Consider the following 16407-nt stretch of genomic DNA (forward strand, 5'->3'; position numbering starts at 1 on the left):
GTGATTATGAAAGTTACAGTGGTGCCCCGCAAGACGAATGCCTCGCAAGACGAAAAACTTGCTAGACGAAAGAGTTTTCCATTTTTGAGGTGCTTTGCAAGACGAATTTCCCTATGGGCTTGCTTCGCAAGACGAAAACGTCTTGCGAGTTCTTGCGAGTTTTTTCCTCCCCCCCCCCTTTTTCTATGCCGCTAATAGCCGCTAAGCCGCTAATAGCGCTAATCCGCTAATGGCCGTGCTTCACAAGACGAAAAAACCGCAAGACGAAGAGACTCGCGGAACGAATTAATTTCGTCTTGCGAGGCACCACTGTAAATATAAACTCAACGGCAGTCAGGGAGTTAAAAAGTTCACGCTGGTTCGCGTTTGAAGCCGAATTTGTGAAATTCGCACTTACAGGAATAATAGGAAAACCAAAAGGCAGCCATTCCATAGACAAAGGAGATGGTGTTGGACTTTCGGAGGAAGAGAGGAAAACTAGCCCCGCTGTACATCGGGGAGGGCTGTGTGGAGAGAGTCTCTTCCTTTGAATTCCTAGGAGTTTATCTCAGTGAAGACCTTACTTGGAAGATCAATACAACCCAGGTGGCTAAGAAAGCCCAACAGAGACTCCATCTCCTCAGAGTATTGCAGAAGAATGTCAATCAACATTTGATGATCTCCTTTTACCGGTCCACAATAGAAAGTGTCCTTTCATACTGCATCATGGTGTGGTCCACTGGTTTGACATCATCTGATAGGAAGTGCCTACAGAGGGTGGTGAATACAGCACAAGATATTATGGGCTGTCCTGTGAATCCGCTGGATGACATTGTAGAAGAACGTTGCCTCAGGAGAGTGAGGAAAATTCTCAGGGATGATTCACACCCTGGCCGGCACTTTCTTGATCTCCTGCTCTCAGGCAGAAGATATAGAAGCACGATTAGTCACACCAACAGGGTAAAGAACAGCTTCTATCCGTGGGCTGTTAGGCTGCTGAATGAAAAGATAACAACGGGGCAACTGACCTTCGGGTTTGGTGGTTGCGCGTCAGTAAACGAGGGGAATTAAGACTAAGAGAGCTGAGTGGGGGGAGCTCGCGTAATCTCATTGCATACAAATTGTACAAGTGACAATAAAGTATTTCAATTTCAATTCTCTGACATCTGCAGTCATCTGGATTTTACCATGTAGTTTCTCAACCAACGTCAGCAATATGCTAATGACACACACCTCTGCTTCTCCTTTACAGGAGTAAATGCTCCTTTTTCTCTTTCCCTGCCTCTTTCCTTACAACAGAGGTGCGGACAGACATATTTAAGACTATGTTCATGGAAGACAAACATACTCAGCTATGAGTGATCACCAAAGAAAAAGACGGCCTACTGAACTGATGCGCTAGAACCAGGCCAGTTGAATGGGTCTCTTCTAAGACTAACATGCATCTTCAGCCAATGTGGCTAGACTACATATTGTTTAACGAATAATTAAAAACAACAACAACCCAGTACTTTAATAGTGTGATTTCTCTTTATTTTAGACAAAAACACAATTAAAAAATGGGGAACATTTCGATTTCAACAGTATTCCAAGATGCTAACCTGTTCCCTAAAGCATTCTTACAGAAGTAGTTTTTGTATTTCATATCTCTTTTATCACATTTCACACTGTTCAAAGTTCATAGCCTTTTTTTCTGTAAGGAATTCACAACAAGAAGAATACGATGAAACAGACTGACAGTGTCAAACTGTAACAGAGGATTAGAGGTATTTGACTGTCAACAGTCAATTTGTGTGTTTGAGAATTTTGTACTTGATGCTAAAACTCGCCTAAACTATACAATTTATCAGAAAAAAAATTAAGAAGCTTTCTTAAAGCCCTTCAGGATTGGATAGATGTTTTCAAATGCTTCATAGATTTCAGAACGGTATTTGGCACCTAGGAAAAATGGTTTTGAAATGAGCATTAATAACATTCATAAGAAATGAAATGAAGTTAGGAGCAATGCCCTAAAAATGTTCTCTGCCAGGAGAGTAAAGTTGAAGGGGGAAATGGGGGGAAATTTTCCATAGCGCAGCCCTTTTGAACTCCATTATCAGAGTGGGATGGTTTTCGATCATCTCCACTAGACTGGTTGAAAAGCCCACCATAGTAGATGACACCTACCTTCCTTATCAGTTCCTGGCTTATAATGTTAATTACCATCTCAGTTTTCTAGCTTAGCTTGCACCTGACCTGAACAGAGACAAATCTATCTCACATTAATTTTCCCTAGTTGCCACCACAGCATTCCGATTGGGTTCATTTTTCTTAAACCTGCCAGCTATCCATTTCAATGAGAAATCAATAGTTTTTTATTAAGAATTTACACTGTTCACTTTCCCCCTAAAACAGCTATCCTGTTTCCCGCTTCTCACATGTGTGTGTACACACACACACACACACTTATCCCATCACCATTATGTATCTTGTAATGTACGCCAGGGTGCCTGGCGTGCTCTGGTCCATGGGGTCACGAAGAGTCGGACATGACTCAATGACTAAACAACAACAACAATGTACATATTATATATTATGTAAAATTGCATAATTTTACTTAATATATAATAAAATATTAGAGTGGTACCTCGGGTTAAGTACTTAATTCGTTCCGGAGGTCCATTCTTAAACTGAAACTGTTCTTAACCTGAAGCACCACTTTAGCTAATGGGACCTCCTGCTGCTGCTGCGCCGCCGGAGCCTGATTTCTGTTCTTATCCTGAAGCAAAGTTCTTAACCTGAAGCACTATTTCTGGGTTAATGGAGTGTGTAACCTGAAGCATATGTAACCTGAAGCGTATGTAACCTGAGGTACCACTGTACATAATAAAATAAAATTACATAATATATATTATGTAAAATACATAATATTATGTATTTAGACACAGCGGGTGGCGCTGTGGTCTAAACCACTGAGTCTTGGGCTTGCCGATCGGAAGATCAGCGGTTCGAATCCCCACGATGGGGTGAGCTCCCGTTGCTCGGTCCATGATCCTGCCAACCTAGCAGTTGGAAAGCACATCAAAGTGCAAGTAGATAAATAGGTCAATAAATAGACAAATGTCGGCTCCCTTGGTCAGTATAGTGAGATGAGCGCCGCAACCCCAGAGTTGTTTGCAACTGGACTTAACTGTCAGGGGTCCTTTACCTTTACCTTTAATATTTTTGCAGGCTTCAGAAAAGGGCCTTAAATTCTTTTCTTCCTTATAGTTTTAGGGCAGAAGTGATGCTTAAAATGCTTTTCGCATTTCACACATCAGTAAACCGAGATAATCACACTACACTGATCTGGGTGTAATAAAACGAAACTGTTCTTAGGCTGCAGTCCAATACGACTAACCTATGCATAAGCCCTGCTGAATTCAGTGGGACTTCTGATTAGATAGGTATAGGATTTCACCGATTGTCACACGGTGCAATTTTGGTAGAACAAATGTAAGATGTCCGGTTTTACAGCTCCCATACATTTCAACAGGGCTCGCACTGGAGATGTTTCCAACAGACTGTGCCTATAGCCTTTTCTTCCCCTTCACATGCAAACTCCTAGGTCAATAGTTTGTGCATTACTTACCAGTTAATACCACTTTTCCAGACACAAAGATAAGCAATACAATCCGTGGTTTGACCATTCGATAAATGAGGCCAGGAAACAGTTCTGGTTCATAGCTGTTTAAGAATTAAAATGCATGAAGTTAGAAAGTCATTTGACATTGTATGTGACTAATGGAAGGGTTTTATGTGACTTTGGGGTTTAATGCATCAGAAAGGGGGAGGTGAGATATCAAATGGGCGTCTACCCTCTTCGAAAGAAAAAGGCAGGAAGCAGCTTCTGAAAAGGTCATGAGGGACACAGGTAGTCCTGGTTAGCAAATCCAGTAAGAATCATCGTGGAATTATGTGAGAGGATACAATATCAGCACCAGGCTATGTTCATATGACCGCTTACAGTGGTGCCCCGCAAGACGAATGCCTCGCAAGACAGAAAACTCGCTAGACGAAAGAGTTTTCCGTTTTGGAGGTGCTTCGCAAAACGAATTTCCTATGGGCTTGCTTCGCAAGACGAAAATGTCTTGCGAGTTCCTGCGGGGTTTTTTTCCTCCCCCCCCCCTTTTTCTAAGCCGCTAAGCTGCTTATCCGCTTATCCGCTAAGCCAATAAGCCGCTAAAAGCCGCTAAAAGCCGCTAAAAGCCGCTAAACCGCTAATAGCGCTAATCCGCTAAGCCGTCAATGGGCTTGCTTCGCAAGACGAAAAAACCGCTAGACGAAGAGACTCGCGGAACGGATTCTTTTCGTCTTGCGAGGCACCACTGTACTCCAAATCCATTGCACACCACAATGATGCAAGCCCTCCATTCACAAGCAGTGTAAATGGGGCTACGTGGGGCTACCTTTGAAGGTGACCTGGAAACTACAACTAATCCAGAATGCAGCAGCTAGACTGGTGACTGGGGGCAGCTGCTGAGATCATATAACACCAGTCTTGAAAGACCTACATTGGCTCCCAGTATGTTTCTGAGCACAATTCAAAGTCTTGGTATTGACCTTTAAAGCCCTAAACGGCCTCGGCCCAGTATACCTGAAGAAGCATCTCCACCCCCATCGTTCTGCCCGGATGCTGAGGTCCAGCACCGAGGGCCTTCTGGCGGTTCCCTCATTGCGAGAAGCAAAGCTACAGGGAACCAGGCTGAGGGCCTTCTCGGTGGTGGGGCCCGCCCTGTGGAACGCCCTCCCACTAGATGTCAAAGAGATAAACAACCACCTGACAGCCCTGTTCAGGGAAGTTTTTAATGTGTGACATCTTAGTGTATTTTTTGGCCTTTGTGGAAGCCGCCCAGAGTGGCTGGGGAAACCCAGCCAGATGGGCGGGGTACAAATAATAAATTATTATTATTATTATTATTATTATTATTATTATTATTATTATAAAGCAGCAGAGGACTAGAACATGATCTTGCCCCGAGGGCAAAGTGCTCCCCAGTTTGCACACCCACAAGCTATTTCAGGCATCTCCCCTGTTAAGTTGTGGGTGAACATATCAGACGACACAGCGATTCTTCAACAGCTCTTGTTTATTTAGAGGCCAGAACAGAACTGAACTGAAGGGTTCAGTCAGCCTGCTTATATAGAGCTCCAGTACCATGTAACTGTAACAATTTTCTAAAACTATCCAATCACTGAACGTCACTTTTGATCCCTCATTTGCATAACTATCTACAGTATCCCCCTGCTGGCCCAGGGTGAGAACTTCAGTACATAACATCCCCCAAAACAGGAAGAGCAAATGTTCTGTTTTCCTTTCCAACAGCGGCATGGATGGACGTACCTACTGAACTGCTGATGCGTGAGAACCAGGCCTTCGAGCCGGATGGGAAATCTCACATCGCAGCTGCCCACCATGTTCTGTATTTTGAAATCCAGGAACTTAGCAGGGAACCCAAGCTTCTGCACCACACGGGCGTACTTCCTGGCCGCCAGCCGCGACTGTTCTTCGCTGCAGGTTCACACACACACAAAAAGGGGGGTGGGGCAGAAATCCAGCCACCAAAGGTTTGAGGCATAGCTGTCAACTTACAGATTTGAAAATAAGGGACCAGCGGCCTTGAAAATAAGGGATCAGCAGCCAAAATAAGGGATTTTAGTCAACCAGCAGCCAAACGAAGCCTCAAGTGGTGGTTCCCATAGTGCAGCAACCCGGCAAAGGGGATACAGCAAGGAAAACCACCGTCACCTCTCCGCTGGGAAGCGCTGAGCAAAGGCAAGTCCCTAGGCAACGCGGCTGATTTGATCGGCACAAGGCATGCAAGCTCCACCCCCCAGTCGTTCTTAGACTCCTTATTGGGTGAGCAACGCAGCCAAGCAATACAGCTGGAGCCTCCCTCCTCCCTGGCCGGGAGGGAGGGAGGGAGAGGAGCTGCTTCCTTTGAAACTCGGGAAATTTAAGGGACATCATCAATAAGGGACAGCAGCGGGACACGGCGCTGGGAAAAGGGACTGTCCCGCCAAATAAGGGACGCTTGACAGCTATGGTTTGAGGAGGGCTATAGGTTGGTCTGTGCTTGGCAATGGTTCCATCAGGATACAGCAGAAGGGAGAGAAGCCAAACAGGAGCATCATCTGCTTGGCTGAGAAGCCAGCTCTATCAGGCTTCCCCTCCAACAGCTATCATTGGACAGCGCACCTTCCATCAGGTTGCTGCAGAGGGAACCAAGGGAGCAGGGCCGCCCCATTGACTGCTGAGAGGCTGCAACTTTTGACTTCTCTCCTTGAGCCATTTCCTATCCCAGCTAGTCTAGTGCCTGAGTTTGCTCCCCGCTGTCCATTAAGTAGGGCTACCTTTGAAGGTGACCTGGAAACTGCAATTAATCCAGAATGCGGCAGCTAGACTGGTGACTGGGAGTGGCCGCCGAGACCACATAACACCGGTCTTGAAAGACCTACACTGGCTCCCAGCACATTTCTGAGCACAATTCAAAGTGTTGGTGCTGACCTTGAAAGCCCTAAACGGCCTCGGTCCAATATACCGGAAGGAGCATCTCCACCCCCATCGTCCAGCCCAGACACTGATGTCCAGCTCCGAGGGCCTTCTGGCGGTTCCCTCACTGCGAGAAGTGAGGTTACAGGGAACCAGACAGAGGGCCTTCTCGGTAGTGGCACCCGCCCTGTAGAGCGCCCTCCCACCAGATGTGAAGGAAATAAGCAGCTATCTTCTTTTTAAAAGACATCTGAAGGCAGCTCTGTTTAGGGAAGTTTTTAATACTTAATGCTGTATTTTTTTTAACACTCGATTGGGAGCCACCCAGAGTGGATGGTGAAACTCAGCCAGATGGGTGGGGTATAAATAATAAATTATTATTATTATTATTATTATTATTATTATTATTATTATTAAATTGTACATCAAAATGAAAAATAACTCTGTATATTTATTGTTGCAGCTGCAACTTTGGAAAATTCCATTGAAGCTAAGCAAGAGGAACAGAGAGCCTAAGAGATGATAATCAACTTAGAATGTCTCTCTGCAAGCTTGCACATGGAGTGTTAACTTAGATCACATGAGAAAGGTATTGGGTTGCAAATCTCCATTTTGTGTGAGTTGGTCTTTGCTCTCTCCCTGGAAGCAGCTGGAGAGAAATGTGAAGTAATTTCATGTTTCTAAGATGTTTAACCTATGCGTGGAGAAGCATATGATACTATGCAATAATTTGGGTGTAACATTACTGTTGCAAGTCTGTTTTGCAACAAGTTCTATTAGTAAAGCTTTTGAACCGTATTTTTGGACTGGACAATTCTTGTTTCAAGAAGGGTCCATTTTTATTCACCCTACTGCTTCCAATTGCACAATATCAATAATCCCCCCCCCCAATAAATCTCTTTTCCTTTTGGCTCATTTCCTTTATATTGTAGTCCTGAGGGCAGAGACAGGCTTGTTAGTGACATTTGTAAGGTACTCTGGGAACCTTTTTCAAGCACACTGTGGGGTAAAATTGCTTACAAGCAAACAAAATGTTTCCCACATTATTTCAGTTGTTCCTATTTATTTATCTGTCAGGACAGACCCTATTTCTTGGTACTTGTTCAGAACGCTTGGAAAGTTATAACTGGGGCCTGAGAATTGGGGTGTTTCAATCATGTCTCCATTTTCTTCTCTGAAATGTGCAATGTAAACATTATTCAAATCAAACCAATCTGTACGTGCTGACTTTCAACCATTTATTACAGGCTTTTTGCTATCCTTTGGGAGGGGCAGAGAACTATGTGGACATTGAAAAGCCCCACTCTCTAACCGTTGTATATCCTACTAATCGCAACCCGGCCTCACCCACAACACTTCCAACCCTTATATTACAGGGTCAGATTTAAGTTGCTGGTTTTGACCTTTAAAGCCCTTCACGGCCTAGGACCCTCATACCTACAGGACCGCCTCTCCCGGTCTGCCCCATGGAGGACCTCAAGGTCCATAAATAGCAACACCCTAGAGGTCCCGGGCCCTAAGGAAGTTAGATTAGCTTCAACCAGAGCCAGGGCCTTTTCAACACTGGCCCCGGCCTGGTGGAACACTCTGCCTCATGAGACCAGGGCCCTGCGGGTTCTGATTTCTTTCTGCAGGGCCTGTAAGACAGAGTTGTTCCGCCTGGCCTTTGGCTTGGAGCCAATTAGATTCCCTCCCCCTCTTTCTTTTCCCTTTTTACTTTCTCCTCCTGTGATGAGGCTGCATTTTAATATTTTAATGTTTCAATATTTTAATGTTGTATTTTAATCTTGTTTTTTTAAGTTGTATTCATTCAACTTGTTTTTATTATTGCTTGTTAGCCGCCCTGAGCCCGGCCTTGGCTGGGGAGGGCGGGGTATAAATAAACATATTATTATTATTATTATTATTATTATTATTATTATTATTATTTTCAGAGTCACATGGCTAGGAAAAACGTATTTTAAAAGGAAGGAGAGAAAGAAAGCTAAGATTTGCAGAAACCTCAATCCTGCCCGCCATGTCAGTGCCTCGTTTATTCTGGGTTCATAGTAAAGTCTTACCTTTTCGCTCCTGTGCAGACCATTTTGCCGGAACTAAATATGAGGGCTGTTGTCCTTGGTTCTCGAATTCTCATGATCACAGCAGCAAACCTCTAATATTCAGGAAAAAACCAGATTACCACCTTGTGAATCTGTTTTAGACACGTACCTCTGGCAGTATCTTATGAAATACAGAGATTTGACCCGACAGGTGCACTCTGCGCATGCTCATCCTTCTCATTTCTGAGGCTCTTGAGATGGAGGAATCTACAAGACCTGTTTTCCACAAGCTCTTTCTATTATTACATTTATATGGCACCTTTTCTAAGCAAGGAGTTCAAGGCTGTGTACAAGGTTCTCCTCCACCCCAGTTCATCCTCACAACAAACCTGTGAGGTAGGCTAGGCTGAGAGATAGTGACTGGCTCAAGGTCACCCTATGAGCTTCATGGCTGGGTGGGGATTCGAACCGCGGTCTCTCAAAGTCACAGTTCAACATTCTAGAATTGTAGAATTGGATGAGACCACGACGGTCATGTACTCCAACCTTATGCAATGCAGGAATCTTTTGCCCAACGTGGGGCTCAAACTCATAACCCTGAGCTTAAGAGTCTCATGCTCTACCGACTGAGCTACCCCAGCACCTCCATCTCTAGAGTCCACCAAGTCTGAGGCCAACCAGAATCTCAAAGGGGAACAATTTCTCAGAGGAATGGCACCAAACAGACTTACCTTTGGGTTGAATTCTGCATTCCTAGCTTGAAGGGCTATGTTCTTGAGGTCCAGCTTACAAGCCAAGTTTACAGTGGCCACTATATTCCTAGGAGAACAAGGGAGAAACATTGCACATTTAAGATTTCATTTATGAGGGGATGCAACAGATTGACAAAGGTGCCTTTAGTGCTTAGAAGTGGCGTGGATAAGTTCATGGGATGCATCACAGCAAATGTGCCATTCCTTTCAGTAAGGTAAAGGTAAAGGTACCCCTGCCCGTACGGGCCAGTCTTGACAGACTCTGGGGTTGTGCGCCCATCTCACTTAAGAGGCCAGGGGCCAGCGCTGTCCGGAGACACTTCCGGGTCACGTGGCCAGCGTGACATCGCTGCTCTGGCGAGCCAGAGCCGCACACGGAAACGCCGTTTACCTTCCCGCTGGTAAGCGGTCCCTATTTATCTACTTGCACCCGGAGGTGCTTTCGAACTGCTAGGTTGGCAGGCGCTGGGACCGAGCAGCGGGAGCGCACCCCGCCGCAGGGATTCGAACCGCCGACCTTTCGATCGGCAAGCCCTAGGCGCTGAGGCTTTAACCCACAGCGCCACCTGCGTCCCTACATACATACATACATACACACACCTAAATTCAGTTGGCGAGCCCAATGCAATCATTATCTTTTAAAAATCAGATTAAGGAGAGGAACACTTTTTTTATCACCTCAGCCTACCAAGTAAGTGGAAAGACACTTCCTTCATGTTAGGCGCTGTGGTCTAAAACGAACTGCAGTACTTCTAACATACACCTAATTTTAAACCTGCTACATACACCTAATTTTAAACCTTTCGATCGGCAAGTCCTAGGCGCTGAGGCTTTAACCCACAGCGCCACCTGCGTCCCATTCCTTTCAGTACTGAGTCATAAATTGAATGTCCATTCCCCCTCCTCCTCCTCCTCCTCTTCTTATTTCTAGATGGAATTGGTTCAGGAAATCAACCATCTGTTGGGATTGCATAAATCTGACCTTGCTAGTTTGGGAACATTCACACGATACAGTGGTACCTCAGTTTAAGAACAGTCTGGTTTAAGAACAATTCGGTTTACAAACTCTGCAAAACCGGAAATAGTGTCTTGGTTTGAGAACTTTACCTCAGTGTGAGAACAGAAGCTGAATGGTGGATGGGGAACTGGCGGCAGGAGGCCTCATTAGGGAAAGCGCGCCTCAGTTTAAGAACGGTTTTGGTTTAAGAACCGATTTCCTGAACGGATTAAGTTTGTAAACCGAGGTACCACTGTACATTCAAAGCACGTCCAACGCATGTTTTAAACATAGAACCTGAGAGTTAAAGATGAGCAAAGAGAACGTGTTGCCATTGCTTAGAACCTTGAGGTGGGCTCCCACTTGCTCAGGGAGAACGCCCCAAAATGGCTAGCAGTAGTAGTAGTAGTATTAATACCCTCCCTTTTTCCCTGATGGGGACAAAAGGCAGCTTGCAGATAAAAATAAGAACAACCAAAAACATAGAAAAATAACAATTAAAAAAATAATAATGATTTGCTGGATAAAAGGAACCATATTTCAATTTATTGATTTTGTACTTAATACTCATATAACTTTAACCCACCAGGGGCACTGTTTGTGTAGAAAGCTAACCAGAACTTGTTGGTAAGCCTCTGTGTTTAAGTTAACTCCACCCCTTAAAAGCTGAGCCATTTGTTGTTTGCTGTTCTCTCCAGACGAGATGTCTATTTCTCTCCTATCTCCACTCATCCCGTAAACAGTTCCTGCATAAATAAAGCCTTTGAACTCTACAAACAACAAGAGTGACTTTCAGTCTAAGTCACCCAAGCTTCAAGGCGCTCTAACAGGAATGAACCTACTGCAACTGTGGGACGATGCCAGAAGAACCTTCTGAAGCGGAGGCCATAGGGGTCATCGGGTTCATGGGAAGACAGGTCCCAGAGGCATCGGGCATCCCAGAAGCATCGGGTGATGGTTGAGTTACGTTTTCATCCCTCTCTCGGGACAGGCCATTCAGGAAGATGCCACTGTCTTGCGATCCTGACTGAGAGCCGTGCTGCTCTCCCAATACCATTGCACGGCCCTCATATTTGTTATCCGGGCTTAAATAGTCAGGCAGGAAGCTGAGGTCAATTGAGAAGTTGTGGGTCGGATTGGGTGGAGAATGAAACGATGCTCCCTGGTAGGAGGAAGGAGGCAAGTCTGCCGCAAAGGGGCTCATGGGAGCAGAAACATGCGGGCTGGGTGGTGGGAAGTTATCCTATCACAACATGGGAGAGAGAAAAAACAGTCATCACACTTCTGCGTTAATAGGACATAAGAAGAGGCTGCTGGACCCATCTAGTTCAGCATGCTGTTCTCACAGTGGCTTGCCTGGGGGAAACCAGGATTCGAACACAAGAGCATCTCCTCCTGTGGGTTCCAGCAACTGGGATTCAGAGGCATTGCTGAATCCAACTGTGGAGGCAGAGCCAAGCCACTGTGGCTAGCAGTTGCCAAAAGCCCTTCGCTATAGGTAAAGGGTAAAGGGACCCCTGACCATTAGGTCCAGTTGTGGCCGACTCTGGGGTTGCGGCGCTCATCTCGCTTTATTGGCCGAGGGAGCCAGCGTACAGCTTCCGGGTCATGCGGCCAGCATGACTAAGCCACTTCTGGCGAACCAGAGCAGCGCACGGAAACGCCGTTTACCTTCCTGCCGGAGCGGTAGCTATTTATCTACTTGCACTTTGATGTGCTTTCGAACTGCTAGGTTGGCAGGAGCAGGGACCGAGCAACGGGAGCTCAACCCGTCACAGGGATGCGAACTGCCGACCTTCTGATCAGCAAGTCCTAGGCTCTGTGGTTTAACCCACAGCGCCACCCGCGTCCCGCCCTTCGCTATAAATTGGTCCAATTCTCTTTCAGGGCCATCTAGATTGGCGTCCATCACCGCCTCCTGTGGCAATGAGTTCCATAGTTTAATTGCCATTTTCTTTGATCTGTCCTGAATTTCCCCACTATTCAGTTTCACTTGAGTTCCATGGGGTCTAGTGTTAGGAGTAGGGGAAACTTTTCCTCTATGCCAGATCCCTCCAAAATAATACGTTCAAAATTCTCTGCACCAGCAGAGGACCACAATTCGAGCAAAGCCATGGCTTTTTCCTCATAGGGCCATGTTTACTGTATAGAACCCACTGTTGGTGGATCTCAGCCAAACCTCTCTGCTACCGGCTGCTTAGTCCGTGTAGTCCAGGATGACAACTCAGGAACATAACTTGCTGAACAGTAACTTGATTTGTATTTGCTTTTATTATATACAGAGTACAGCACAGCTTTGTACAAGTTACTATACGCACAGACTTGATTCTTACTCTACACACCAACCACTGAACTCTGTGATAGGAATTTGGAGGTCTTAGGTATATGTTAAATGTTCATAGGCGTACCAACCAAGCACGTACATAGATCAGCACAGGAAGACCGACCTGGAACCATTTTGATTCCCAAACTGAGCAAATCATTTCTCTGCAAGGTCAAAATGGGAAACCTCCCCATTGTCTCTTTCCTCACAAATCCTGTCTTAAGGGCACATTTAAGATATGAATAGGGTGTGAGCCTGTGACCTGGCCCAGGAACTAAGTATTTATCATTACAAAAGAATAGTCAGGCTCCCCAGGCAATCCAGTCAAGTAACCTGCCAGACAGGAGATAAACAACGACAGGAGAAACACAACATTCAAATTTTCTGTTTTAGACCGCCTTTTCTGTGATGTAGGTGTGATGTATCTGAGGGGTGGTCTTAGGTTACACCCCTTCTGTGATGTATGTATGATGTTTCTGGGGGTGGTCTTGATCTACAGGGTGGCAACTTCAAATGTCTTTATAAGGCCTTGCGCACCATTGTTCTGGGTTCCTCTTCCTCTCCTGCGGGTGAGGGGAGCACCCTGTTGCAACAGATCAATAAAGATCAGGCTTACTAGCTACTTTGCTTCTCAATATTCTCTGGTTGGCCTCTGTTATTTTCTCCTACCAATAGGGAACCTACGTAAGGTCTCTATATGGGCTCTTGGATACCCCATAAGGGAAAAGGGCAATTTTTGTTTACAACAACTCCAACACCAAACTACTGTGTCATGCTGCTTATAAGGGAAAAAGTTTACCCAATCACCACCTGTTGCTAGCATAGCTGCCAACGTTTCCCCTTTTTAAAGGGAAATTCCCTTATTCCGAATAGGATTTCCCTTTAAGAAAGGAAAAAGTTGACAGCTATGGTTGCTAGGCTTCCCTGTCTCCAAGCAGACTTCCTCACTTACTCTTGCATCACTTGGCTTCTTGCCAACTCACTAATTGTCCACTTCAAAGCTGCCGTTTCTCACAAACCTCAACACTCACAGCTACTGGGCATTTATTCAGATTCCGGGCATTTATTCCGATTTGATTGCGGGGAGGTTAGATGGTGTTGTGTCAAAGCAAGCGCTATTCCACACATTCCGGCACACTTCCCCTTCTTAGAACGTCCACTAACACTCAGCCTCAGCTCGCTATCTGCAATTTGGGAATACGGTAATTAGATTTGCCCAGTTTACTTAGTCATGTTCATAGCTCAGTGGTGCAGCACATACTTTTAATGCCAAAGATCCCAGGTCCAATCCCTGATGGATGACTGGGGCAAACTCTTTATTATTATTATTATTATTAATTGCAAAACATGCAACACAAACAGAAAAAACAATGCCACAATGACAACATTAATTGGCTACACATCACCTAACATCACACATATTTTTGATTTCCGAATCCCCCATTGTGCTTTCTAAATATTCTTAACCTATACGCACTTCCTATTATATCTATTACATCTCAGGAACATTTTTTTACATTTACAATTCTCTTTAATATTCAAGATTCAATCTATCCCTGTCAGGAGATTAGCATTTTCACAGTATTGTTTTAAATATTCTTTCAATATTGTCCATTTCTTTGCTCACTTTCTGATTTGAGTTTCCTCTTATTCTCCCAGCCATTTTCGCCAGTTCCAGGTATTCTATCATCTTCACCTCCCAGTCAAGCTTTGTAGGAATTAAGTCACCTTTCCAAATTTTTGCTACCAGAATTCTGGCCGCCACGGTTGCATACATAAAGATTGTTCTAAAGTTTTTTTGTATTTCAGTGGACATAATGCCTAACAGAAAGCCTCTGGGTTTTTTTTGAAAGGAGAATTTAAAGATCTTTTAAAGTTTGTTGTATATTATGTCCCAAAATTCTTGTATCCTCACACATCCCACCTGGGATTGGGACAAACTCCTGCTTTAAACCCTGCTCCCTACTGGGCCACATGAACCAATAGGCTGAATCAATATAAGGTATATTCCTATGTTCCTAAATGCTAAGCAATAGGAGCAGAACAGAAATAATATGACCAGAATCACATCAAAATAAATGTGGAAACAACACACTTGCTCAACTTGTTCCAATAGCGTGACTGGGAGTATTGCTAGTTCCACAGTAAAAAGCGGATAGCCGCCTTTTACTAAGGCCTGCAGGTATTCTTTGACTCTGGCAATACTAGCAGGAAAAACAGTTGCCCTTTCAGAATGGATTAAGCCCCAGCATCCTTCATTTTACCTGGCCTGTACACTGGTCCAGGTAGTTTTCCAGGGATAAATCCTCATCCATGCTTGGTTTCCCTATTCCACAGGAGAGCAGGTCAACGGTTTCCAGTAACAGTATGGATGGAGAAAGAAGATGGAAACTGCTGTAGCAACCTGGAGAACATCTCTCCAACTGGTGGTGTTGGGAGTAAATGACTACAGGTGAGTTGAATTAAGAAACCCCCTTAATTGGAGAAAAGGGAATCAGGTGGTCTAAGAAAGCCTGAGAAGCTATTCACTGGGAGAGTTCTCCTGACTGCTCTCTAGATCTGTTGGTATATACAGGAGAATCTCACAGGCTTACCCAAGCAAAGCTGTGCTGGTCACACTATAACACCTGACTTCCATTTGACGGTGTGCAACAAGCACTTGAGTCATACAAAGGCTTCGAAATTAAACTGGCTTCAAAAGGCGCAACTTTCCCCAGCATAGCCTGGGAATTGTAGTTCAATGAGCCCCTTTACATCACTGCAACAACCTCCAGTGTTTCGCCAAATAGTTAAAACAGGCATGAAAGTACCGTAGCTTGTCTGTGAAAAACCGTGTCTGCTCAGAGGCTGGTTCATGGGCATTTGCTAATGCGGTTGTGTATAAAAGCATGCATCTCAGCACATGCATGTTCATGTACGCTACTACAGCAGCAAGAAAGTTACTTGCCCCAAAATGGAAAGAAGCAGAAGTCCCAGCAAAGGAAGAATGGATACCAAAACTTATGGAATATGCAGAAATAGCGCAATTTGCCAGAAGAGTAAGAAATCAAGATAACCATTTTTTTAAATAAAAGAATGGAAATGGTTGGTTGAATATTTCCAGATAAAATGATTTTAAAATTAGTGAAATGTATAAAATCAGGGAAATGTATGAAGTCGAAAAGTATAAATAAAAAAATATCCAAAAAAAAGCATGCATCTCAGCAGCAGGATTATTTTGGATGTGGCCTCCTGGAGAACAAGGAGAGGCTTTGTCTTGGGTCACATCCACACCAGAAACAGGCAGCCCTGTTTAGGGAAAGTTTTTAATATTTTATAAATTATTGTATTTTAATCTTTCGTTGGAAGCTGCCCATAGTGGCTGGGGAAACCCAGCCAGATGGGCGGGGTATAAATAATAAATATATTATTATTATTATTATTTCAAGAACATGGCTCCCCCTCAAGTGCTGGGAGCTGTAGTTCACACCCCTCACCGAGCTACAATTCCCAGCACCCTTCGCAAACTAGTTCCCAGCCCTGTGCTTTGGGTGTATGGTACGGATTGCCTGGTTTTCCTCTGTTCCTCTGGAGATCTTTGAAGGTGATGAAGAGCAGATAGCCAGCTAAAGCTGCGGTACCGGTTGGAAGTGAGGAGATTTCACCCCTCCCATATCCAAGAATCTCCTGACGAGCCTGCTGATTCTCCAGAGAGGAGGAGCAGTGTTCTGCTTTCTACTTATTCAGCTCCAGCACCAAGTCAGTCAGTCAGTTAGTGTGTCGGAGAGAGAGAGAGAGAGAGAGACTGAGTGTTAGAGATCGTGTGT

General features: G+C 44.7%; 1 protein-coding gene across 3 annotated transcripts; it reads right to left on the minus strand.

Annotated features, from left to right (window-relative positions):
- Positions 1-1552: 1552 nt before the first annotated feature.
- TBPL2 (TATA-box binding protein like 2) lies at positions 1553-15354 on the minus strand. 3 transcript variants are annotated; one of them, XM_079958186.1, is made up of 7 exons: positions 14866-15354; positions 11121-11521; positions 9261-9348; positions 8551-8642; positions 5342-5509; positions 3590-3684; positions 1553-1917 (listed from the first exon to the last, which is right to left on the minus strand). In XM_079958186.1, exons 1-7 carry the CDS (start codon positions 14914-14916, stop codon positions 1838-1840), a joined length of 975 nt encoding a protein of 324 aa, XP_079814312.1. In that variant the 5' UTR covers positions 14917-15354; the 3' UTR covers positions 1553-1837. The 3 variants fall into 3 exon arrangements, with proteins under 3 accessions (XP_079814312.1, XP_079814311.1, XP_079814313.1); XM_079958185.1 differs by lacking the exon at positions 14866-15354 and adding an exon at positions 12702-13804; XM_079958187.1 differs by lacking the exon at positions 14866-15354 and adding an exon at positions 12625-13804.
- Positions 15355-16407: the final 1053 nt, after the last annotated feature.

The sequence above is a fragment of the Podarcis cretensis genome (assembly GCF_951804945.1).
Source record: "Podarcis cretensis genome assembly, chromosome: 1".
NCBI lineage: Eukaryota > Metazoa > Chordata > Lepidosauria > Squamata > Lacertidae > Podarcis > Podarcis cretensis.

Coding starts and splice junctions, on each gene's coding strand:
- TBPL2 (XM_079958185.1), bottom strand. CDS start 12,761: ATGATTTGCTCAGTTTGGGAATCAAAATGGTTCCAGGTCGGTCTTCCT. Junction 9,349..11,120: donor GGCATCGTCCCACAGTTGCA/GTAGGTTCATTC, acceptor TTGTTCTCCTAG/GAATATAGTGGCCACTGTAA. Junction 8,643..9,260: donor ATGCAGAATTCAACCCAAAG/GTAAGTCTGTTT, acceptor CCTGAATATTAG/AGGTTTGCTGCTGTGATCAT.